At 45.2% G+C, this 26,320-nt stretch overlaps 1 protein-coding gene across 9 annotated transcripts in view; it reads right to left on the minus strand.

Annotated features, from left to right (window-relative positions):
- Positions 1 to 26,320, minus strand: part of LOC144501444 (protein CASP-like) — a 779,365-nt gene that overhangs the window by 426,718 nt on the left and 326,327 nt on the right. For all 9 annotated transcript variants that reach the window (XM_078225211.1, XM_078225210.1, XM_078225209.1 and 6 more), the window contains exon 6: positions 243 to 366. In XM_078225211.1, the coding sequence (XP_078081337.1) occupies positions 243 to 366 (124 nt within the window). The remainder of the gene's footprint in view (positions 1 to 242; positions 367 to 26,320) is intronic.

Raw genomic sequence — 26,320 nt, forward strand, 5'->3', positions numbered from 1 at the left:
TGACATGTTTTATCAGTTTTTAACCAAACCACTCAGTGGGAATGCTATACGGCAGTAAGAGAGGGACATTCTGCATGCATTACCGATAAAAACAGACCTCCTGCTGCCAATAATGGAGGAAATAACTTTATAATCTGATGAGTTCTTCAACCAGAAAGCTGTTACGGAAATGCCTGTTTCCAACAGAGTGAACAGAACAGAAAGGTGTAAAAAATGAAATGTAAAAAGATGAATTAACTCACCTTTCCTTTTCTGTGAAGTCATTCTGTAATTTCTGCTCTTTCTCAAGTGCAAGGCTTTCTGCTTTGCTGCTCAAGGTCTGCTCATATTCTTTGATTTTTTCTTTAAGTGCTTTTATCGTTACCTCTGTAGAAACAAGTAGTATTTACACAGATATTGTGCAGTTATACACAAAGAGGTTTCCTGCATTCTGAGTGCTTGCTGTGATTTAAACTGTAACTTTACAGTCCTGACATATAATCAATTGATACCAGTCCCTTTGGAGACCCATTGCTTCTTAAATGTTAAATTGAACTTCAAATGTTTAGGTTGAGAAGGATCAATGGGCTTTGCTCTAAAGGATCTTCCAGGCTCAATGAAATGACTCAAAGAAAATCAATAGCAAAATATAATATCACTTTATTGACTTGACTCAAATTAGCTTCTGTTCACCAAACATCACAGAACTCACTTGTAAGTTTAGGTCTCGGAAGCCAATCAACAAGATCAATTATGAAAGAATCATGGAATGATTACAAACAGAAGGTCATTCAGCCCATGAAGTCTGGGGTAGCTCTCCACAAGAGCAATTCAGCTAGCTCCATTTATTTTAGATGCAGCCAAACCTGCTGAGTTTATCCAGCATTTTCTGTGTTTATTTCCTGTTTTATTTTCAGGCGATAGTGCACGGTCTTTGAGAGCGATAAATGAATTAGCCTTCTTGACACACTTCAGGCAGTGCATTCTAGTTCCAAACTATTTGCTCTCATGGTGCCTTGATTCTTTTGCCAATCACATTAAATCGGTGTGCTCCAATTTTCAAACCTTTCACCAATGGGAACATTTTTCCCCCCCCAATCTACACTATCAAGACCCCTGATGCTTCTTCTCTAATCTATCCACATGACTGAAGTTCCTCATACCAAGAAACATTCATCTCATTTTTTCCCCAAAACAGTAACTTTCTCAACTTCCTTTTTCTTGAACATACTGAATGTTTGCTGTGATACTTTTTCATACATCAGGCGCGTCAGCCACCTAACCCAAGCAGCTTGTATTTGCAGCCATGTACTGTCAACTGGCTCAGTTGATAGCACTGTCACCTGATTCCAGGTTCAATCCTACTCCAGGGATGAAATTTGAACCGCGGTGTGCGATTGTCTTATAGAATATCTGCAATGCTAAAGGAGGCCATTCGGCCCTGCACCAACAACAATCCCACCCAGGCCCTATCCCCGTAACCCCACATATTTACTCTGCTAATCCCCCTGTCACTAAGGAGCAATTGATCATGGCCAATCCACTTAACCTGCACATTGTTGGAGTGTGGGAGGAAACCGGAGCACCTGGAAGAATCCCACACAGACACAGGGAAAGCGTGCAAACTCCAAATAGACAATCACCCAAGGCTGAATTGAACCTGGTGACCCAATTGAACCCGGGTCCATGGCAGTGTGAGGCAGCAGTGCTGACCACTGTGCCACCTTTTCCTGATGATGGAACCATAAGTGGGCGTTACTTCTGCTCACTTGCTTTTTCCTGGTTCCCACATGAATCCAATTCAAATTTAAAGTTCTGATGGCATTCACAGGAAACACATGCGATCACACAGCAGGGGAAGCTTTCCAATGATGAACCCTGCCATCTGCTGACAATGAGCAGGTACGAGTGGGTTACAAAAGAGCCTCCTGGGCAAATAGGGAGGCTCTGCATCACAGCCACAACCTTCTTGCTCAACTCCATTGTCATTAACATATAACTTGTACAAAGGTGGCCTTTAAATTTCACTAGTAAATATTTCACATTACACTGGTTTCATTTTATCCATGTGTGCCATTGCTATTTGCTGAGACTAAGATAGAGAGCTAAATGTACAAGCACGCCTCATGTTTTATACAATTTGACAGTCACAGGGGAGTTAGGGACATTTCTTTATTGTAGAAGAAACAATGCGGTATGTTCTGTTCACTCTTTATTCAATATTCATGTTACTGTCCAATGTTGTACTCACCACTCTGTGAGACATGGCTGAACTTGCAGGCTCAGCTGGCCCTCCCTCCTACGCATTGAAAAGGACACAGCCTCAGCTTACTCTCAATGGAGATAACTGAAATATTGTAGGTGAACTCAAAACCCTCAAAGAATTTTGCCAGTCACAACAAGATAAAAAATAGGAGCAGGATTAGACTATATGGTCCGTCGAGCCTACCCAATATGATCATGTCTAATCTGGGCTTGAACTACATTTTCCCATCCACTGCGATTCAACAACCCAAGATGGATCCACATGGACAGTATTAACACCACCCTTTTCATACCTTCACTGACTATCCCCACCACCTCACCACTACCACACCACCTCTACCACCCCCAGGACTCTAGCCCCTTCCCATTTAATTCCTCCTTTCCCCGAACCCCACTACACACCCTCTCATCCCTTGCCATTCACAAGACTCCATGCAAGATGCCACTATTCTTTTCCCTTAAGCCCTAGAGATCACCAAGGAAAACCGCTGACATCACACGCAACTACAAAAGCTGACTGTTGCACAGCACCTTTAAACAAACGTGCCACAAAATTCCTGAAGGTAGCACAAAATTACAAAAACTTTTAATATTATGAGTAATATAATCCAGGGGTAAGCCACAGTGACCAGGTCACTGGCACACAGTCAGGCTCTGTGGCCCGGAAAGGAAAGAGAGGGGTTAGGAGAGCAATAGTGGTGGGGGATGCGTCGGTTAGAGGCAAGGACAGGCGATTCTGTGGGTGCGAACGGGACTCCAGGATGGTAGTCTGCCTACCTGGTGCTGGGGTCATGGATGTCTCCGAGCGGATAGGAGGCATATTAAAAGGGGAAGATAAAGAAACGGATGTCATTGTACACATTGGTGCAAATGACGTAGATAGGAAGAGCAGGGGGATCCTACGAGAGCAATTCAGGGAGTTGGGAAATAGGCTAAAAAGTAGGGCCTCCAGGGTGGCCATCTCTGGGCTGCTCCCAATGCCTCGTGCCAGTGAGGCTAAGAATAGGGAGTTAGTAAAATTGAATGCTTGGCTAAAGGACTGGTCCAGGAGGGGGGGCTTCATTTTCCTAGATCAATGGGAAGTTTTCAGGAGAGGATGGCACCTGTACAAGAAGGACGGGTCACAACTAAGTTGGAAGGGCACGAATATCCTGGCTGGGAGTTTTGCTAGTGCAGTTCGGGGGGGTTTAAACTAGTATGGCAGGGGGGAGGGGATCAAAATATTAGGTCTACAAGTGTAGAGGCTGGGGACGAGCTTGGGGTTGGGACAAGGCTGGCAAAGAAGAAGAGCACTCTGGGGGAGGATGACCTCACTGGGCCTGGAGGTCTGGAGTGCTTATACTTCAATGCAAGGAGCGTAGCAGGTAAGACAGATGAACTTAGGGCCTTAATGCTCACGAGGAATTTGGATGTGGTTGCGGTGACAGAGACTTGGTTGAAAGAGGGACAGGACTGGCAGCTGAATATTCCGGGGTACAAGTGTTTTAGGCGAGACAGAGGAGGGGCCAAAAGAGGTGGGGGAGTAGCAGTATTAGTTGGAGAGCATATTACAGCGGTGCAGAGGGAGGACAATTCAGAGGGGTCGTGTAACGAGTCACTCTGGGTGGAGCTTAGAAAAAGGAAGGGCGCAGTCACTATGTTGGGGGTGTACTACAGGCCCCCCAACAGCCCAAGGGAAGTGGAAGAACGGATATGTCAGGAGATACTGGATAGGTGCAGGAAAAATAGGGTTGTTGTAGTGGGAGACTTCAGTTTCCCTGGTATAGACTGGAAATCGCTGAGAGCTGGGACTCTGAATGGGGAGGAATTTGTAAAATGCGTACAGGAGGGTTCTTTGGAACAATATGTAGATAGCCCGACTAGAGAGGGGGCTATACTGGACCTCGTACTGGGGAATGAGCCCGGTCAGGTCTTCAAAGTTTCGGTAGGGGAACATGTGGCAAATGGTGACCACAATTCTGTTAGCTTTAGGATAGTGATGGAAAAGGATGAGTGGTGTCCCAAGGGTAAGGTGTTGGATTGGGGGAAGGCTAACTTTAGTGGGATTAGGCAGAAATTGGCAGCTCTTGATTGGGAGAGGCTGTTTGAGGGTAAATCCACATCTGGCATGTGGGAGTCTTTTAAGGAACAGTTGTTAGGGCTACAGGACAGGCATGTGCCTGTTAAAAAGAAGGATAGGAAGGGTAGGATTCGAGAACCGTGGATAACCAGGGAAATTGAGGGACTGGTCAAAAAGAAAAGAGAGGCGTATGGTAGGTCCAGGCAGCTAAAAACGGAGGGAGCTCTGGAGGAGTACAAAGAAAGTAGGAAAGAACTCAAACGGGGAATTAGAAGAGCAAAAAGGGGTCACAAAATGTTCTTGGCAGACAGGATTAAGGAGAATCCCAAGGCATTTTATTCATACGTTAGGAACAAAAGGGTTGTCAGGGAAAAAATCGGACCTCTCAGGGACAAAAGTGGGGAATTATGCTTGGAGCCCAAAGAAGTAGGGGAGATCCTAAATGAATACTTTGCGTCGGTATTCACAAAGGAGAGGGATGTGTTGACTGGGAGTGTCTCAGAGGGGAGTGTTGAACCGTTGGAGAAAATCTCCATTACAAAGGAGGAAGTGTTAGGTTTGTTAGAGAATTTAAAGACTGACAAATCCCCAGGGCCTGATGGAATCTATCCAAGGCTGCTCAGGGAGACGAGAGATGAAATCGCTGGGCCTCTGATGCAAATCTTTGTCTCGTCACTGGACGCAGGTGAGGTCCCAGAGGATTGGAGGATAGCTAATGTGGTCCCGTTATTTAAGAAGGGTAGGAAGGATAACCCGGCTAATTATAGGCCGGTGAGCTTGACGTCCGTGGTGGGGAAGTTGTTGGAGAAGATTCTTAGAGATAGGATGTATGCGCATTTAGAAAGGAATAAACTCATTAACGATAGTCAGCATGGTTTTGTGAGAGGGAGGTCATGCCTCACTAACCTGGTGGAGTTTTTTGAAGAAGTGACCAAAATGGTTGACGAGGGAAGGGCCGTGGATGTCGTCTATATGGACTTTAGTAAAGCGTTTGACAAAGTCCCTCATGGTAGGCTGGTGAAAAAGGTTGGATCTCATGGGATAAACATAGAACATAGAACATAGAACATTACAGCGCAGAACAGGCCCTTCGGCCCACGATGTTGCACCGACCAGTTAAAAAAAAAAACTGTGACCCTCCAACCTAAACCAATTTCTTTTCGTCCATGAACCTATCTACGGATCTCTTAAACGCCCCCAAACTAGGCGCATTTACTACTGATGCTGGCAGGGCATTCCAATCCCCCACCACCCTCTGGGTAAAGAACCTACCCCTGACATCGGTTCTATAACTACCCCCCCTCAATTTAAAGCCATGCCCCCTCGTGCTGGATTTCTCCATCAGAGGAAAAAGGCTATCACTATCCACCCTATCTAAACCTCTAATCATCTTATATGTTTCAATAAGATCCCCTCTTAGCCGCCGCCTTTCCAGCGAAAACAATCCCAAATCCCTCAGCCTCTCCTCATAGGATCTCCCCTCCATACCAGGCAACATCCTGGTAAACCTCCTCTGCACCCTCTCCAAAGCCTCCACATCCTTCCTGTAATGTGGGGACCAGAACTGCACACAGTACTCCAAGTGCGGCCGCACCAGAGTTGTGTACAGTTGCAACATAACGCTACGACTCCTAAATTCAATCCCCCTACCAATAAACGCCAAGACACCATATGCCTTCTTAACAACCTTATCTACTTGATTCCCAACTTTCAGGGATCTATGCACACATACACCTAGATCCCTCTGCTCCTCCACACTATTCAAAGTCCTCCCGTTAGCCCTATACTCAACACATCTGTTATTCCTACCAAAGTGAATTACCTCACACTTCTCCGCATTAAACTCCATCCGCCACCTCTCGGCCCAACTTTGCAACCTGTCTAAGTCTTCCTGCAAACTACGACACCCTTCCTCACTGTCTACCACACCACCGACCTTGGTGTCATCAGCAAATTTGCTAATCCACGCAACTATACCCTCATCCAGATCATTAATAAATATTACAAACAGCAGTGGCCCCAAAGGGGGAGGTGGCTAGATGGGTGGAGAACTGGCTTGGTCACAGAAGACAGAGGGTGGTAGTGGAAGGGTCTTTTTCCGGCTGGAGGCCTGTGACTAGTGGTATTCCGCAGGGCTCTGCATTGGGACCTCTGCTGTTTGTGATTTATATAAACGATCTGGAAGAAGGTGTAACTGGGGTGATCAGTAAGTTTGCGGACGACACAAAATTGGCAGGACTTGCAGATAGTGAGGAGCATTGTCAGAAGCTACAGAAGGATATAGATAGGCTGGAAATTTGGGCAAAGAAATGGCAGATGGAGTTCAATCCTGATCAATGCGAAGTGATGCATTTTGGTAGAAATAATGTAGGGAGGAGCTATATGATAAATGGCAGAACCATAAAGGGTGTAGATACGCAGAGGGACCTGGGTGTGCAAGTCCACAGATCCTTGAAAGTGACGTCACAGGTGGAGAAGGTGGTGAAGAAGGCATATGGCATGCTTGCCTTTATAGGACGGGGCATAGAGTATAAAAGTTGGGGTCTGATGTTGCAGATGTATAGAACGTTGGTTCGGCCGCATCTGGAATACTGCGTCCAGTTCTGGTCGCCACACTACCAGAAGGACGTGGAGGCTTTGGAGAGAGTTCAGAAGAGGTTTACCAGGATGTTACCTGGTATGGAGGGGCTTAGTTATGAGGAGAGATTGGGTAAACTGGGGTTGCTCTCCCTGGAAAGACGGAGGATGAGGGGAGACTTAATAGAGGTGTATAAAATTATGAAAGGCATAGATAGGGTGAACGGTGGGAAGCTTTTCCCCAGGTCGGTGGTGACGTTCATGAGGGGTCATAGGTTCAAGGTGAAGGGGGGAGGTTTAACACAGATATCAGACGGACATATTTTACACAGAGGGTGGTGGGGGCCTGGAATGCGCTGCCAGGCAAGGTGGTGGAGGCGGACACACTGGGAACGTTTAAGAGTTATCTAGACAGCCATATGAACGGAGTGGGAATGGAGGGATACAAAAGAATGGTCTAGTTTGGACCAAGGAGCGGCGTGGGCTTGGAGGGCCGAAGGGCCTGTTCCTGTGCTGTATTGTTCTTTGTTCTTAATCATGGCATACAAAGTAGGAATCACAATGGAATGGTGAGAGTCCTGACCCACCACAAACATACAGCTGACTTAATCTCTAGATTTCAAACCCGCAACCGAGAAAGTAAAATTTTGGCTCTGCACAATTAAGTCACCCCACCTGCCATGTTTCCCACTCTTACCGGCCCTATAACATTCTCCCTCAGGACTTCAGCAAAAAATCACAATGGGCAGGTGTGATGATACTGTGCCTTTAAGAAATGTATTTTGAATTATGTTTCTTGTGAAAAGAATGTTTTAAACTTGAGCTTTGATTACGGTGCCACTTTGTCTGCTCCAGGCAGCCTAGCTGCTGAGCATGCAGAAGAATAATTGCTCATACTTATTGGGGTATTTGTTTTAATCTGAGTTAATGCAGTTTTGTTATTTTTTGGGTTGTCCCCTGGGGTTTCAGAGTAGGGTTTAATTCAGTTGATTGATAAAAGGAGTCATGTGAATGGGTGGAGTTAGGCTTACAGAGAGACATGCAGTCAGTTGCAGTTTGAATTTGAAAAGGAGCAGCAGCTCTTCTCTCTCTTTCTGAAAATCGAAGTCTGGGACCTGCTGGGAAATAGGTATCGCTCTCTCGAGGTCTGCAAAAGGCAAGAGGTGTTTTCTATCACTCTCTTTGGAGTTTTGCTGTTTAAGAAGCCAGATGTATCTGTACCTCAGGTCAGTGGGTTTAAAAGGCTGGAGGACAAGAAACCCACATAAGCCTGTGTATCTTGTTAACTGATTCTGAAGAGGAGTTTACGTCTATGGAGATATTGCTTAAATTAGAACTAATAGCTAGCAGTTAAGAATTATACCTCGTCATGTTTAAGTATTTCAATTACTAAAAGTTTTGCCAATTATTTTTGTTATATTTTAACTATGTTGTTACATAAAGTTTGTTTTAATAAAAGTTTCCGAATGAGTCAATAGAATCATACCTGGTGTGAAACAGTTTATACTCACACTAATACCAAATTCAAAAATACTCGGGGTCTGGGCTAACTTCATAATATACCTTAAGAGTTTCTGAACTGGTCCCTAACACAGGTGTCATTTTTCAGATGAGACATTGAACTGAAGCCCAGTTTGACTTTCAGGTGGCCGTAAACAATCCCATTACATTATTTCAAAGATCAGTCAAGGAGTTATATCGATGTCTCGGCCAAGATTTATCCCTCAATCAACATTAAAATAGACTGGTCAATATCTCATTCCTGTTTGAGACAGCTTGCTGAGCACAACCTAACTAACATTTCCCACATTGCCAACCTCAAAAATGCTTACTGGGAGTAAGTATGAAGTGCTTTGAGTTATCTGGTTATGGTGCCAAAGTCTTTCTTTATCTGTGGGCACTGGCAGGCTATGTGACTTCTGTAGACATGTTAGCCAATTCTGTTTGAATCTGATGCCTATGTACCGTTGCTACTCGTATCTAGGTATATGTTCAACACCAATTATTGTGTGTCAATCAGTACCCAGCAAATTCTGTGATCAAACCTGGCACTCTTTAACCCACCTCTCCTTTCCCAGCCTCACTTCAAACATGTACATCTCTTTTTTTTCCCCAGTTCTTATTAAAGGTCACAGACCTTTTTTTTTATTCATTCGTGGGACACGGGCGTCACTGGCTGGCCAGCATTTATTGTCCATTCCTAGTTGCCCTTGAGGTGGTGACGATAAGCTGCCTTTTTGAATCGCTGCAGTCCATGTTCTGTGGGTTGACCCACAATGCTGTTAGGGAAGAAATTCCAGGATTTTGACCCAGCGACTGTGAAGGAATGGCGATATATTTCCAAGTCAGGATGGTGAGTGGCTTGGAGGGGAACTGGCAGGTGGTGGTGTTCCTATTTACCTGGCTGCCCTTGTCCTTCAAGAAAGTGGCCATGGGTTTGGAAGGTGCTGTCTCAGGATCTTTGGTGAATTGCTGCAGTACATCTTATAGATGGTACACACTGCTGCTACTGAGCGTCGGTGGTGGAGAGATTAATTAAGCAGGCTGCTTTGTCCTGGATGCTGTCAAGCTTCATGAGTGTTGTTGGAGCTGCACCCATCCAGGCAAGTGGGGAGTATTCCATCACACTCTTGACTTGTGCCTTGCAGATGGTGGACAGGCTCTGGAGAGTATGAAGGCGAGTAACTCGCTACAGTATTCCCTGCCTCTGACCTGCTCTTGTAGCCACTGTGTTTATGTGATGAGTCCAGTTGAGTTTCTGGTCAATGGTAACCCCAAGAATGGTGACAGTGGGGGATTCAGTGATGGTTACACCATTGAATGTCAAGGAGCGGTGGTTAGAGTGTCTCTTATTGGTGATGGTCATTGTCTGGCATTTGTGTGGCGCGAATGTTACTTGCCACTTGTCAGCCCAAGCCTGGATATTGTCCCGATCTTGTCGCATTTGAACATGGACTGCTTCAATATCTGAGGAATCTCGAATGGTGCTGAACATTGTGCAGTCATCGGCGAACATCCCCATTTCTAACCTTCTGATGGAGGGAAGGTCATTGATGAAGCAGCTGAAGATTGTTGGGCCTGGGACACTACCATGAAGGACTTCTGCAGAGATGTTATGGAGCTGAGATGACTGACCCCCTACAACCATCTTCCTATGTACCAGGTAAGACTCCAACCAGCGGAAGTTTGCCCCCGATACCCATTGATTCCAGTTTCACCAGGGTTCCTTGATGCCACACTCGGTCGAATACGGCCTTGATGTCAAGGGCTGTCACTCTCACCTCATCTCTGGAATTCAGCTCTTTTGTCTATGTTTGAACCAAGGCTGTAATGAGGTCAGGAGCTGAGTGACCTGGCAAAAACCCAAACTGGGCATCACTGAGCAGGTGCTACTTGATAGCACTGTTGATGACCCCTTCCATCACTATGCTGATGATCAAGAGTAGACTGATTGGGAGGTAATTGGCCGGGTTGGATTTGTCCTGCTTTGTGTGTACGGGACATAACTGGGCAATTTTTCACATTGTTGGGTAGATGCCAGTGTTGCAACTGTACTGGGAGAGCTTGGCTAGGGGAGTGGCAAGTTCTGGAGCACAAGTCTTCAGTACTGTTGCCGGAATGTTATCAGGGCCCATTGCCTTTGCAGTATCCAATGTCTCCAACTGTTTCTTGATATCATGTGGAATGAATCGATTTGGCTGGAGACTGTCATCTGAGATGCTGGAGACCACTGGAGGAGGCCAAGATGGATCATCCACTCGGCACTTCTGGCTGAAGATTGCTGCGAATACTTCAGCCTTATCTTTTGCATTGATGTGCTGGGCTCCTCCATCATTAAGGATGGGGATATTGGTGGAGCCTCCTCATCCAGTGAGTTGTTTAATTGTCCACCACCATTCTCGACTGGATGTGTAAGGACTGCAGAGCTTAGATAGTTTGTTGTGGGACTGTTGGTTGTGGGATCGTTTAACTCTGTCTATCACTTACTCTTTTTGCCATTTGGCATGCAAGTCGTCCTGTTTGGTAGCTTCATTAGGTTGACACCTCATTTTTAGGTATGCCTGGTGCTGCTCCTGTCATGTCCTCCTGCACTCTTCATTGAACCAGGGGTGATCCCCTGGCTTGATGTAATGGTTGAGTGGGGGATATGCCAGGCCATGAGGTTACACAATGTGCTGGAATACAATTCCGCTGCTGCTGATGGTCCACAGCGCCTAATGAATGCCCAGTCTGGGGTTGCTAGATCAGTTCGAAGTCTGTCCCATTTAGCACGGTGATAGTGCCACACAAAACGGTGGAAGTTATTCTCAATGTGAAGGTGGGACTTCGTCTCCACAAGGACTGTGCGGTGGTCGCTCTTACCGATACTGTCATGGACAGATGCATCTGCAGCCGGAAGATTGGTAAGGATGAGGTCAAGTACGTTATTTCCTCTTGTTGGTTCCTTCACCACCTGCTACAGACCCAAGCTGGCAGTTATATCCTTTACCCGACCAGCTCAATCAATAGTGCTGCTGCCAAGCCACTCTTGTTGGTGGACATTGAAATCCCCCATCCAGAGTATATTTTGTGCCCTTGGCAACCTCAGTGCTTGCTCCAAGTATTGCTCAACATGGAGGAATGCTAATTCATCAGTCAAAGGAGGACGGTACATGGTGACCAGTAAGAGATTTCCTTGCCCATGTTTAACCTGAAGCCATGAGACTTCATGGGGTGCGGAGTCAATGTTAAGGACTCGCAGGGCAACTCTCTCCCGACTGAATACCACTGTGCCGCCACCTTTGCTGGGTCTGTCCAGCCGGTGGGACAGGACAGATCCAGGGATGGTGATGGTGGTGTCTGGGGTGTTATTTGTAAGGTATGATTCCGTGAGAATGACTATGTCAAGCTGTTGCTTGACTAGTCTGTGAGACAGCTCTCCCAATTTTGGCACTAGCCCCCAGATGTTAGTAAGGAGAACTTTGCAGGGTCGACAGGGCTGTTTGTTTTGCCATTATCTTTTCCGGTGCCTAAGTTGATTCCAGGTGGTCCATCCAGTTGCATTTCTTTGTTGAGACTTTGTAGTGATTGTTACAACGAAGTAGCTTGCCAGGCCATTTCAGAGGGCAGTAAAGAGTCAACCACATTGCTGCGGCTCTAGAGTCACATGTAGGCCAGATGGCAGATTTCCTTCGCTAAAGGACATGAGTGAACCAGATGGGTTTTTCTGACAATCGACAATGGTTTCATGGTCATTAGTAGACTCTTAATTCCAGATTTTATAAAATTGAATTCAAATTCAACCATTTGCGGTGGGATTCAAACCTGGGTCCCCAGAACCTGGGTTTCTGGATTAATAGTCGAGCGATAATACCACGAGGCCCATCGCCTCCCTCTGAAACATTAACCTTGTTTTACTGTCAGACCTGCTAAGTACCCTCCAGCATTTTCTGTTTACAGTTCAGATTTTCAGCATCCATTGTATTTTGCCTTTGCAGAATGGCAAAGAGTTCAAAATGACTTCGATGACACAAATGAATTTAAAATCGTAGCTGGTCTAAATATTCCAATAGGTTTCTTGGGGGATTCTGCACTCCTTTCATAAATGAGCGGCATGGTTGCACAATGGTTAGCACTGCTGCCTCACAGCGCCAGGGTTCGGTTCCTGGCTTGGGTCACTGTCTGTGCAGCATTTGCACATTCTCTCCATGTCTGCATGGGTTTCCTCCAGGTGCTCCGGTTTCCTCCCATGTTGTGGGAGGAATGACGGACTGGTTAGGTGCATTGGCCATGCTAAATTTTCCCTCAGTGTCCCCGAACAGGCGCCAGAATGACTAGGGGATTTTCACAGTGGCTTCATTGCAGTGTTAATGTAACTTACTTGTGACTAATTAATAAATTTTTTTAAAAATGGACATTAATGGAAAGAAATCAACAACTAATATTATAATTTGCACTCTCCTGTAACAGGGTGTTGCATCCAGGCTGGAGGGATTGGGGACTGGGGGAGTGACATGAGAGGGGTGTTTGGTGGCATGAATGGTAGTTGGTTAGGATGGATATCTGGCAGAGAAAAAGTACACCAGAAAGTAAGGTGAGTCCAACACAAAAGTTAGCCTGCATGAAGGGATTGTGGAGTGGTGGGATAAGAGCCACCTGAGGGGGTGGTGGAGGCAGGTTTAGCTTGGGAGGGATTGTGGAGTGGTGGTGCCATGAGAGGGCCTGCACAGGCCGTCAAGCGATGGGAGGTGCGGAATAGGGGGTGAGGGTGGCATGGGAAGAAGTGGGATGGGGGATAGGATGTGAATGATATAAAAGGGATAAAAGGAATGGGGTGGGAATGACACAAGAGGGTTCGCACAGGAAGGATGAATTGGCATGAGAGTGGGATTTAAAGCAGTTCTGTTGCGGTAAAGATATCAATTTCACTGGAAATATTTTGCAGGTCTCTGCTAGTCTTCTAATGGTTTACTTTATCAATGAAATACTGAAATTATTTTTTGAAAGTACTTAAGCACCTCTGTTTCAACAAGAGTTTGTGCAGAGAATACTACGATGCAATCACCCTGTAAAAGGCATATTTCTAAATCTCTTTAATTGAATGATTTTGTAGTTATCTTAAAATTTGTCAAGTCTTATTACCATCTTATCCATGAATGGATACAATTACCATACCAGAGGCTTTGGGGAATCAGAACATAAGTTACGCACTGCAAAGTTCCCAGCCTCTTGTACTCACAGAATGTTTACAGTGCAGAAGTCCATTTAGCCCATCAATTGTGTACTGGTTCTGGAACAGCATGATACATGGGCCACTCTCCTGCCTTATCCCTGTAACCTTGCACATTCTTTCTTTCTTTACAGACAGCAAGCTAATTCTCTTTTGAATATCTCAATTAAACCTGTCTCTGCCACCCTCTCAGGAATTTTATTCCAGGCGCCAATGTCACACTGGGTGAAATCTTTTCTCCTCACATCATTTTTACTCCTTTTGTCAATTATTTTGGGGCGGCACAGTGGTTAGCACTGCTGTCTCACAGTGCCAGGAACCCAGTTCGATTCCCAGCTTGGGTCACTGTCTGTGCAGAGTCTGCATGTTCTCCCCATGTCTGCGTGGGTTTCCTCCCATCGTCCGAAAGATGTGCTGGTTAGGTGCACTGGCTGTGCCAAATTCACCCCCAGTGTATTCAAACAGGCGGAGTGTGGCGACAAGGCGATTTTCACAGTAACTTCATTGCAACGTTAATGTAAGCCTACTTGTGACAATAATAAATAAACTTTAAACTTAAAAAAACCTTTAAAAACTTTATTTTGAATCTGTGCCCTCCAATTCCTGATGCTCTCTTGAATAGGTTTGTGACTGTTTACCCTGTCCATAACCCTCAGGATCTAACAAATCTCCTCTCAGCCTTCTCTTCTCCAAGGAAAACAGTCCCAACCTTTCCAATCTAGCCTCATAGCTTCAGTTCTTTATTCCTGGAATCATTCTTGTGAATCTCCTCTGCACTCTCTCCAATGCCTTCACATTTTGCTCACCAGTATGGTATTCCCAGAACATCCCCCCTCTCCAATACTATCATGCCATCTTTAATCAATATTACCGCAGAGCAATTCCCCCTACCAATTTAGTTTAAATCCTCCCCAACAGCACTACCAACCCTCCCCCCGCGACATTAATCCCAGTCCTGTTATGGTGCAACTCATTGTCCTTGTACAGATCCCATCTCCCAGAATTGGCCCCAATGCCTCAGGAACCTAAAGCCCCCATCCTTCCCCATTTCTCCAGCTATGTGATGAACTATTCAATCTTTGTATTCTTATGCTCACTAACATATGGCTCGGAGATAAATCCTGATGTCCTGCTTACAGATTACGCTTGCATACAATTTTGCTCCTGCAGATGACCCAGAGCACCTCACGTCCAGTGTTAAGGTGCTGTATGTGTTTTGAACTTATCCCATTTATCATGGTGGTAGTGCCACACATGATAAAGAATGGCCTCAGTGTGAAGGCATACACATCTTCCACATACATTCAGGTCCGCATCTCTTGTGCTTAAGGTACTGCAATAATCATGGGAGATTTTAATCTACATATAGATTGTAAAAATCAGATGAGCAAAGGTAGCATAGATAGGAGTTCACAGAATGTTTTCAGAATAGTTTCTTAATATATGTAAGCATGTTATGGAGTCAACCATAGGACAGGCTATACTAGACCTGTATTGTGCAATGAGGTGGAATTATTTGACAACCTCAGTGAAGGCAGCACTAGGTAGCAGCGATCTTAACATGATTAAATTTACATTCAGTTTGAGGGAGCAAAGAATGTTTCCAAGACTAGTATTGTAAACGTAAACAATTATGAGGGCATGAAAGCAGAGTTAGCTAAAGTGAACTGAAAATGTGCTTATGGGATACACCAATAGATGTTCAATGGCACACACTTAAGGGATATTTCAGAATACAAAGAATAAACCCACATTCCAACGAGAAAGAAAAATTCCATGTCATCTGTGAGTTAAAGTTAAAGACAGTGTTCAATTTAAAGTAAAAGCATATATTTGCACAAAGACAAGTGACAGGTCAGAAGATTGAAAAGATGATAAAGAACAGCAAAGAATGACAAAAAAATTGATAAGGAGGAAAACACTGGAGTATGAGAGAAAGCTAGCCAGTAATATAAAGACAGGCAGTAAAGGTTTCTATTGTTAATTCCTTGCTTATTTCAGTAACAATGAGTATTGGTCCTATAGAAAGTGTGTCTGGAGAGTTGATGAGAAGTAAGGCGATGGTCATGAATTAGACAGGTATTTTGTATGTGTCTTCACCTTAGTAATATCCCAGAAATAGCTGTAAATCAGGAAGTGGAAGGGAGGGAGGAACTCAGGAAAATTACAATCATCAGGGAAATGGTACTGAGTAAATTGTTGGGTTTGTGGACTGACAAATCCCCGGGTCCTGATAGATATGATTCATAGAATCTGCTTCCTAAGGTTTTGATAGAAATGACAAGTGCATTGGTTTTAATTTTCAAAAATTCCCTAGATTTGGGAAGGTTCCATTAGATTGGAAAATTCAAAAACGGAGGAAAACAGAAAGCAGGAAATTACTGTTCGGCTAGTTAGCCTAACATCTGTCATGGGGAAATGTTAGAGGCCATTACTAAAGATGTTACAGCAGGGCATTTAGAAAAATTCAAGATCAAATAGAATCAACATGGTTTTGTGAAAGAGAAATCATTTTTAACCAGTTTATTGGAACTGTTTGAAGGAGTCACGTGTTGTGGATAAAGGGGAATCGGTGGATGTACGGTACTTCCAGACTTCCAGAACGTATTCCAGAATGATAAGGTGCCGCATCAAAGCTTATTGCAGATAACAAAAGCTCATGGTGTCGGAGGTAACATATTGACATGGATAGAAGATTGGTGAGCTAACAGTAAACAGAGTTGGCATGAATGGGTCTTTTTCTGGTTGACAGGATGTGACTAGTGATGTGTCACAGTGCTGGGGCTGCAACTTTTAAAAAATTGATATAAATAACTTGGATAAAGGGACTGAAGGTATAATTACGAAATTTACTGACAAAGATAGGTAGGAAAGTAAATTGTGAAGTGGACGTATGGAGGCTATATGGGACATAGATAGGTTAAGTTAGTGGGCAAAAATCTGAGAAATGGAGTATAATGTGGGAAAATGTGAAATTGTCCATTTTGACAGGAAGAAGAAAACAGAAACCTGTTATCTAAATAGTGAGAGACTGCACAGCTCTGAGATGCAGAGAGATCTGGGTGTCCTAGTGCATGAATTGTAAAAAAGCCCATCTTCAAATCCAGCAAGTAATGAGGAAAGCTAATAGAATGTTATTCTTTATTGTGAGGGGAATCAATTACAAAAATAGGGAGGTTTTGCTTCAGTTAGAAACATAGAAAAACTACAGCACAAAACAGGCCCTTTGGCCCCACAAGTTGTGCCGAACATATCCCTACCTTCTAGGCCGACCTATAACCCTCCATCCTATTAAGTCCCATGTACTCATCCAGGAGTCTCTTAAAAGACCCTATTGAGTTTGCCTCCACCACCACTGACGGCAGCCGATTCCACTCGCCCACCACCCTCTGTGTGAAAAACTTCCCCCTAACATCTCCCCTGTACCTACCCCCCAGCACCTTAAACCTGTGTCCTCTCGTAGCAGCCATTTCCACCCTGGGAAAAAGCCTCTGAGAGTCCACCCGATCTATGCCTCTCAACATCTTATACACCTCTATTAGGTCTCCTCTCATCCTACGTCGCTCCAAGGAGAAAAGACCGAGCTCCCTCAGCCTATCCTCATAAGGCATGCTACTCAATCCAGGCAACATCCTTGTAAATCTCCTCTGCACCCTTTCAATCATTTCCACATCCTTCCTGTAATGAGGCGACCAGAACTGAGCACAGTACTCCAAGTGGGGTCTGACGAGGGTCTTATATAGCTGGATCGTTATCCCTGGACTCCTAAACTCAATCCCTCGATTGATCAAGGCCAGCACACCATACGCCTTCTTAACCACCTCCTCCACCTGCGGGGCCGATTTTAGAGTACTATGGACCCGGACCCCAAGGTCCTTCTGATCCTCTACAGTACTAAGAGTCTTTCCCTTTATATTGTACTCCTTCATCCCATTTCACCTGCCAAAATAGACCACTATGCATTTATCTGGGTTGAAGTCCATCTGCCACTTCTCCGCCCAGTCTTGCATCCTATCTATGTCCCTCTGTAACTTCTGACATCCCCCTGACTATCCACAACCCCACCAACCTTCGTGTCGTCGGCAAACTTACCAACCCATCCCTCCACTTCCTCATCCAGGTCATTTATGAAAATGACAAACAGCAAGGGTCCCAGAACAGATCCCTGGGGCACACCACTGGTGACCGACCTCCATTTAGAAAAAGACCCATCTATGCACACTCTCTGCCTCCTTTGGGCAATGATGTGGAGATGCCTGTTGGACTTTAACCTGGTGTTGTTAAAACTGTTCCTTTGGGCAAGCCAGTTCTGGATCCACAGGGCAGCAGTCCCTTGGATCCCATGCCCTCTCGCCTTTTCTAGAAGCCTTGCATGGCGGACCTTATCGAACGCCTTGCTAAAATCCATATAAACCACATCTACCGCTTTCCCTTCGTCAATGTGTTTAGTCACATTTTCAAAGAACTCCACCAGGCTCGTAAGGCACGATCTGCCTTTGACAAAGCCATGCTGAGTATTCTTGAGCATACTAAACCTCTCTTAATGCTCATAAATCTTGTCCCTCAGGATCTTCTCCATCAGCTTACCAACCACTGAGGTTACACTCACCGGTCGGTAATTTCCTGGGCTATCCCTATTCCCCTTCTTGAAAATAGGAACCACATCCGCAATCCTCCAATCCTCCGGCACCTCTCCCGTCTCCATCAACGACGCAAAGATCATTGCCAGAGGCTCTGCAATCTCTTCCCTCGCCTCCCACAGTAACCTGGGGTACATCCCATCCGCACCCAGCAACTTATCTATCTTGATGCCATTCAAAGGTTCCAGCGCAACCTCTTTCTTAAAGTCCACATACTCAATCTTTTCAGTCCACCGTAAGCCCGCAGTACATCCACCCAGGTCCTTTTCCTCTGTGGAAACCGAGGCAAAATACTCATTAAGCATCTCTGCCATTTCTACTGGTTCCGTACAGACTTTCCCGCCTTCACCTTTTATAGGCCCTATTCCTTCATGTCTCATCCTTTTACTTTTCACATATTTATAGAACGCCTTCGGGTTTTCCTTAATCCTACCTGCCAAGGCCTTCTCGTGACCCCTTCTGGCTCTCCTAATTTCCTTCTTTAGTCCCTTCCTACAAGCCGTATACTCATCTGGATCCCTATCTTCGCCAAGCTCTCTGAACCTTTTGTACGCTTTCCTTTTCTTCTCGACTAGGTCCCGCACAGCTTTCGTGCACCACGGCTCCTTTAACCTACCAACTCCTCCCTGTCTGCTCGAAACGTTGTCCTGTAGAACTCTAGACAGACATTCCTTGAAAAACTGTCACCTCTCTTCAGTACATTTCCCCGAGAATACCTCCTTCCAATTTACTCCTCTAATTTGCTGCCTTATGTCTTCATATTTCCCCTTACTCCATATAAACGCTTTCCTAGCTTGCCTGATCCTCTCTTTTTCCAATGCAAGCTTAAAAGGAAATAGAGTTATGATCGCTATCCCCAACATGCTCTCCCACTGAGAGACCTGACACCTGTCCAGGTTCATTGGTCAGTATCAGATCAAGTACAGCCTCTCCTCTTGTAGGCTTGTCCACATGCTATGTTAGGAAACCCTCCTGAACACACCTAACAAACTCCTCCCCATCCAATCCCCTTACCCTAGGGATATTCCAATCTATGTTTGGGAAATTAAAGTCTCCCATCACAACAACTCTGCTATTACTGCATCTCTCCAGGATCTGTTTCCCTATCTGCTCCTCCACCTCCCTGTTACTATTGGGCGGCCTATAGAAAACTCCCAGCAAACTGATCGACCCCTTCCCACTCCAAACCTCCACCCACAGAGACTCTGTGGACAATCCCTCCACATCATACACCTTCTCTATAGCTGTGACACTACCCCTGATCAGCAGTGCCACTCCACCCCCTTCAACATTACTGAAATCACATCTGGAGTATTATGTACAGTATTGGTCTACTTATTTAAGGAAAGATGTAAACGTGCTAGAAGGTTAGATAAGGTTTACTAGACTAATGCCAGGAATATTAGTTTCCACTCCTTAAAAGGTGGTGGAAGCAGAGGCTGAATATTTTTAAGGCAGACCTAGATAGATTATTGATTAATAAGGGGGTGAAAGGTTATCTGGGGTTGGCAGGAATGTGGGGATGAAGTTATCCACCATGAATGATGGAGCAGACGTTTGGGGACGAGTGGCCCACTCCTGCTCCTATTTCCTATGTTCATATGCAAGGGAACTGAGATGAAGCCGTACAAGGAGAGTGGCCAAGAGCAAGAGAGTAATGGTTTTAATAGAGCATCAAAGGTGCAAGCAATGGTATGACTGAGCATTATGGTGGCTACAGTAATGCCATGGTGACCGAAAGGTCATAGGCTAGATGGTTGGAATTTTGAAAGTACAATTGTAAGTGAATTGGCACAGTAAGTAGTCTCACAACACCAGGTTAAAGTCCAACAGGTTTATTTGGTAGCACGAGCTTTCGGAGCATTGCCCCTTCATCAGGTGAGTGAAGAGTTCGGTTCACAAACAGGGCATATATAGACACAAACTCAATTACAAGATAATGGTTGGAATGCAAGTCTTAACAGGCGCAGACAATGAGAGTGGAGAGAGGATTAAGCACAGGTTAAAGAGGTGTGAATTGTCTCCAGCCGGGACAGTTCGTGAGATTTTGCAAGCCCAGACAAGTCGTGGGGGTTACAGATAGTGTGACATGAACCCAAGATCCCGGCTGAGGCCGTCCTCATGTATGCGGAACTTAGCTATCAGTTTCTGCTCAGCAATTCTGCCTTGTCGTGAAGGCTGCCTTGGAGAACGCATACCTGAAGATGAGAGGCTGAATGCCCTTGACAGCTGAAGTGTTCCCCGACAGGAAGGGAACACTCCTGCCTGGCGATTGCTGAGCGGTGTCCATTCATTCGTTGTCGTAGCATCTGCATGGTGTCGCCAATGTACCATGCCTTGGGACATCCTTTCCTGCAGTGTATCAGGCAAACAATGTTGGCCATCCCCATATCTCCACTACTTGCCTTCAAACAACTGCGCAACCTCAAACAGACCATTGTCTGCAGCAAACTACCCAGCCTTCAGGAGAACAGCAGCCATGACACCACACAGCCCTGCCACAGCAACCTCTGCAAGACGTGGTGGATCATCGACACGGATGCCATCATCTCATGTGAGAACACCATCCACCAGGTACACAGTACATACTCTTGTGACTCGGCCAACGTTGTCTACCTGATACGTTGCAGGAAAGCATGTCCAGAGGCATGGTACATTGGCGACACCATGCAGATGCTACAACAACGAATGAATGGACACCAGGCAGGAGTGTTCCCTTCCTGTCGGGGAACACTTCAGCAGTCAAGTGCAATCAGTCTCTCATCTTCAGGTATGCGTTCTCCAAGGCAGCCTTCACAACAATGCAGAATCGCTGAGCAGAAACTGATCGCCAAGTTCCTCACACGAGGACGGCCTCAACCGGGATCTTGGGTTCATGTCACACTATCTGTAACCCCCATGACTTGCCTGGACTTGCAAAATCTCTCTAACTGTCCTGGCTTAAGACAATTCACACCCCTTTAACCTGTGCTTAACCCTCTCTCCACTCTCATTGTCTGCACCTGTAAAGACTTGATTACCTGTTAAGACTCCTATTCCAACCATTATCTTGTAATTGAGTTTGTGTCTATATATGCCCTGTTTGTGACCCGAACTCTTCACTCACCTGATGAAGGGGCAATGCTCTGAAAGCTCGTGCCACCAAATAAACCTGTTGGACTTTAACCTGGTGTTGCGAGACTACTTACTGTGCCTACCCCAGTCCAACGCCGGCAACTCCACATCGTAAGTGAATTGGGAAAGAGATTGCTGCATGGCAGACACAGAAAAAGGGGGGTCTGAGCCTTTTGCTCTGACACCACATCTCTGCTGTTGCTGCTTATAGCTACTCTTGCCAGAAGGTCTGCTGTCATGGTATGTCACTCCCACCTGTCCTGCGTCATCCTCACATATGCACTGAAGCTTAGCTGCAACCACTAAAGAACAAAGAACAGTACAGCACAGGAAACAGGCCCTTTGGCCCTCCAAGCCTGTGCCGCTCCTTGGTCCAACTAGACCAATCGTTTGTATCCCTCCATTCCCAGACTGCTCATGTAACTATCCAGGTAAGTCTTAAACGATGTCAGCGTGCCTGCCTCCACCACCCTACTTGGCAGCGCATTCCAGGCCCCCACCACCCTCTGTGTAAAAAACGTCCCTCTGATATCTGAGTTATACTTCGCCCCTCTCAGCTTGAGCCCGTGACCCCTCGTGATCGTCACCTCCGACCTGGGAAAAAGCTTCCCACTGTTCACCCTATCTATACCCTTCATAATCTTGTACACCTCTATTAGATCTCCCCTCATTCTCCGTCTTTCCAGGGAGAACAACCCCAGTTTACCCAATCTCTCCTCATAGCTAAGACCCTCCATACCAGGCAACATCCTGGTAAACCTTCTCTGCACTCAAACGCCTCCACGTCCTTCTGGTAGTACGGCGACCAGAACTGGACGCAGTACTCCAAATGTGGCCTAACCAGCGTTCTATACAGCTGCATCATCAGACTCCAGCTTTTATACTCTATACCCTGTCCTATAAAGGCAAGCATACCATATGCCTTCTTCACCACCTTCTCCACCTGTGTTGCCACCTTCAAGGATTTGTGGACTTGCACACCCAGGTCCCTCTGTGTTTCTATACTCATTATGGCTCTGCCATTTATTGTATAACTCCTCCCTACATTATTTCTTCCAAAATGCATCACTTCGCATTTATCCGGATTAAACTCCATCTGCCACCTCTCCGCCCAATTTTCCAGCCTATCTATATCCTGCTGTATTGCCCGACAATGCTCTTCGCTATCCGCAAGTCCAGCCATCTTCGTGTCATCCGCAAACTTGCTGATTACACCAGTTACACCTTCTTCCAAATCATTTATATATATATATCACAAATAGCAGAGGTCCCAGTACAGAGCCCTGCGGAACACCACTGGTCACAGACCTCCAGCCGGAAAAAGACCCTTCGACCACTACCCTCTGTCTCCTATGGCCAAGCCAGTTCTCCACCCATCTAGCCACTTACCATGCTGTCTGTCACTAATGAGATTGTTCCGTTCTAAATGCACATACATCCTGTCTCTAAGAATCCTCTCCAAAAACTTCCCTACCATGGACGTCAAGCTCACCGGCCTATAATTTCCTGGGTTATCCCTGCTACCCTTCTTAAACAACGGGACCACATTCGCTATCCTCCAATCCTCAGGGACCTCACCCGTGTCCAAAGAAGCGACAAAGATTTCCGTCAGAGGCCCAGCAATTTCATCTCTCGTCTCCCTGAGCAGTCGAGGATAGATGCCATCAGGCCCTGGGGCTTTGTCAGTTTTAATGTTCCCTAAAAAACCTAACACTTCCTCTCTTGTAATGGAGATTTTCTCTAACGGGTCAACACCTCCCTCCAAGACACTCCCGGTTAACACGCCCCTCTCCTTCGTGAATACCGATGCAAAGTATTCATTTAGGATCTCCCCTATTCCCTTGGGTTCTAAGCATAATTCCCCTCCTTTGTCCCTGAGAGGTCCGATTTTCTCCCTGACAACTCTTTTGTTCCTAACGTATGAATAGAATGCCTTAGGATTCTCCTTAATCCTGCCTGCCAAGAACATCTCGTGACCTCTTTTTGCCCTTCTAACTCCCCGTTTGAGTCCTTTCCTACTCTCTCTGTATTCCTCCAGAGCTCCATCTGTTTTCTGTTGCCTGGACTTAACGTACGTCTCCCTTTTCATTTTAATCAGATCCTCAATTTCCCTGGTTATCCACGGCTCTCGAATCCTACCTTTCCTATCTTTCCTTTTTACAGGCACATGCCTATCCTTCAGCCTTATCAATAGTTCCTTAAAAGACTCCCACATGCCAGACGCGGACTTACCCTCGAACATCCTCTCCCAATCAACATCCACCAATTCCTGCCTAATCCAGCTATAGTTAGCCTTCCCCCAATTTAGCACCCTGCCCATAGGACAGCACTCATCCTTGTCCATTACTATCCTAAAGTTAACAGAGTTGTGGTCACTATTTGCCACATGTTCCCCTACCGAAACTTTGACGACCTGACCAGGCTCATTTCCCAGAACTAGGTCCAGTATAGCCCCCTCTCTAGTCAGGTCATGTGACCTAGGTGGAGTTGAATGACATTCTGTGTCATTCAACTCCACCTAGGTCAACCTCTCATTTTGCTGCCCTCAACTTTGCCCTCCATTTTACATAATTCTGTAGCTTTTCACATCTATTCAACTGGCTGAAACACCACATCTCTAGCCATGCTTTTATCTTCCTAATCTGACCATTGCTGCATTGGCTAACATAGTCTAATGATCTTTGTGGTCATGTCTCAATCTTAATCAAATAACTGGAACTTTCTGCAGAGTCTGAATCTTTTTCTACCCTCGATCTTTGGTTCTGAAACGAACCATGATTTTTGACAGATTGCCAACCATCTTAAAAGGACTTGTGGATCGTTCTGTTCCAGTCCTCACCCCAGCACCTGAAAGGCAACACACCATTTGGAATTCATGTTTACGATGACAGAAGCAACTCTCTGCTTCTTTTGCACTTCCTGCACTCATTCTCCCCCTTTCACAGCCACTTGAGAAGATTATTTTATTCTAAACAAACAAACATACGTATTTATTTCAAAGGCCATGAACTGAACATGTGATAATTTACTTATATTGTAGCTTCTGCATTCAGAAAAATTCCAGTACACAGTGAAGTCGGCAAAAACAAGATCGTGTTCATATTCGTTCAACTTGACAATTCAACCGGCTGGATTTAAAATTGAACTGTTAACCGGTTGACGCAGTCAGTTGGAGCATCTGCAAATTTCCATGCTAGCCAATGCAGGATCGGTCAAATTAGTAAGATAAAAGCACGACTAGAGATGTGATATTTCAGCCAATTGATTAGATGTGTTAGATTTCTGTTCTAGAATTCTGTTCCTAGTGTTGGCATAGAATGTACAAGCAGTCTACAGTGCTCAGAAACACATACCTGGGTCAAACAGCGCGAACGGCATTGTTGCGCTCGAAAGCAATAGCAAATGACAAAAACACAATGAAGTATGACTAATGCTTTCAGAGATCAATCATGAAGAATTATTAGAGTGAAACTGATTAAATTAATCAGAGTTTGCTGAGAATTAATTGCTAATTTTACTGACACTGACAACTGGTTACATTTCAAAGATTAAAGACACGCACAAAAAAGGTTTTCCTTACTTCTTGCATGACCTAAAGACAATGAAGTAGTTGCAACCTACTGTGTGCTCTGCTACCAAGCACTAAGAACAGAAACTACTTAGGGTGCACACTGATCCCTTGATACATTCATAGAATCTGCTTGAGCATTTCTCAACTAACCTCCTTGTTGCGTACAACAGTAAAAACTGTGTATTGTTGTTAAACAGACACTAAAGAAATTTCTCTCCCTCAGGTTCTGCTTTGGGTCAGTGATGTTCATCCAGTTAAAAATCACTGAAAAACGTAGTGAGACCATAAGGAGACACACCCCAAAAGACTCAAAACATTTGCTCTGTTCTCTTTCCACAGATGCTACCAGACCCACTGAGATTTTCCAGCATTTTCTGTTTTTGTTTCAGATTCCAGCATCCGCAGTAATTTGCTTTTATCCAAAAGAATAGAGTTAGTTACAAAAGGTAACAAACCTAAACCAGATCTAGCAGAACACTTGACTTAGACCATTCAGCTCATCTCAATTAGTTAACCTGAAATTACCCTCCAGGTTCCCCCATATCTACATCTAGGGGCGGCACGGTAGCACAGTGGTTAGCACTGCTGCTTCACAGCTCCAGGGTCCCGGGTTCGATTCCCGGCTCGGGTCACTGTCTGTGTGGAGTTTGCACATTCTCCTCGTGTCTGCGTGGGTTTCCTCCGGGTGCTCCGGTTTCCTCCCACAGTCCAAAGATGTGCGGGTTAGGTTGATTGGCCAGGTTAAAAAAATTGCCCCTTAGAGTCCTGGGATGCGTAGGTTAGAGGGATTAGCAGGTAAAATATGTGGGGGTAGGGCCTGGGTGGGATTGTGGTCGGTGCAGACTCGATGGGCCAAATGGCCTCTTCCTGTACTGTAGGGATTCTATTCTATTCTATTCTAATTGCTTCATAAATGGTTCCAAATACTCTATAGAGAATTCTATCCATACATTGTGCAGAGAAGAACTTAATGTTAACAACTGTCATACTTCGTAACCCATTTGAATTAACTTGAGAGATTAGGACGAAGTAATATTACGGATTTACTTTTTCCATTCCCTTCACTATCTCCCCACTCTTTACAAGATACACAGATGCTTCCTCCACAGATGGAAAATCACAGATGCCTCTGCTCTTTTCTCATAGCTCAGGCCATGGGGAACAAAGCCTCCAGCTCTTGAATATCTCCCTTCATGACCTGAACTAGAAATAGTGCTCAAGGTTGGGCAAGCCCATATTACAGTTTAATCATTATGGTTTTGTATTGTCGTCAATGATTTGTTTTTGTTGATTATTGCTTTGCATTGTTGGGCTTGGCATTTACTAAGCCTCTCTTAATTTCTTTCTCAATTCTTGGAACACCATTCATGGAGTACTGTAATGACCATTTTGCCTTTCCATGTCCA

Source organism: Mustelus asterias, chromosome 12 (assembly GCF_964213995.1).
Source record: "Mustelus asterias chromosome 12, sMusAst1.hap1.1, whole genome shotgun sequence".
Classification (NCBI taxonomy): domain Eukaryota; kingdom Metazoa; phylum Chordata; class Chondrichthyes; order Carcharhiniformes; family Triakidae; genus Mustelus; species Mustelus asterias.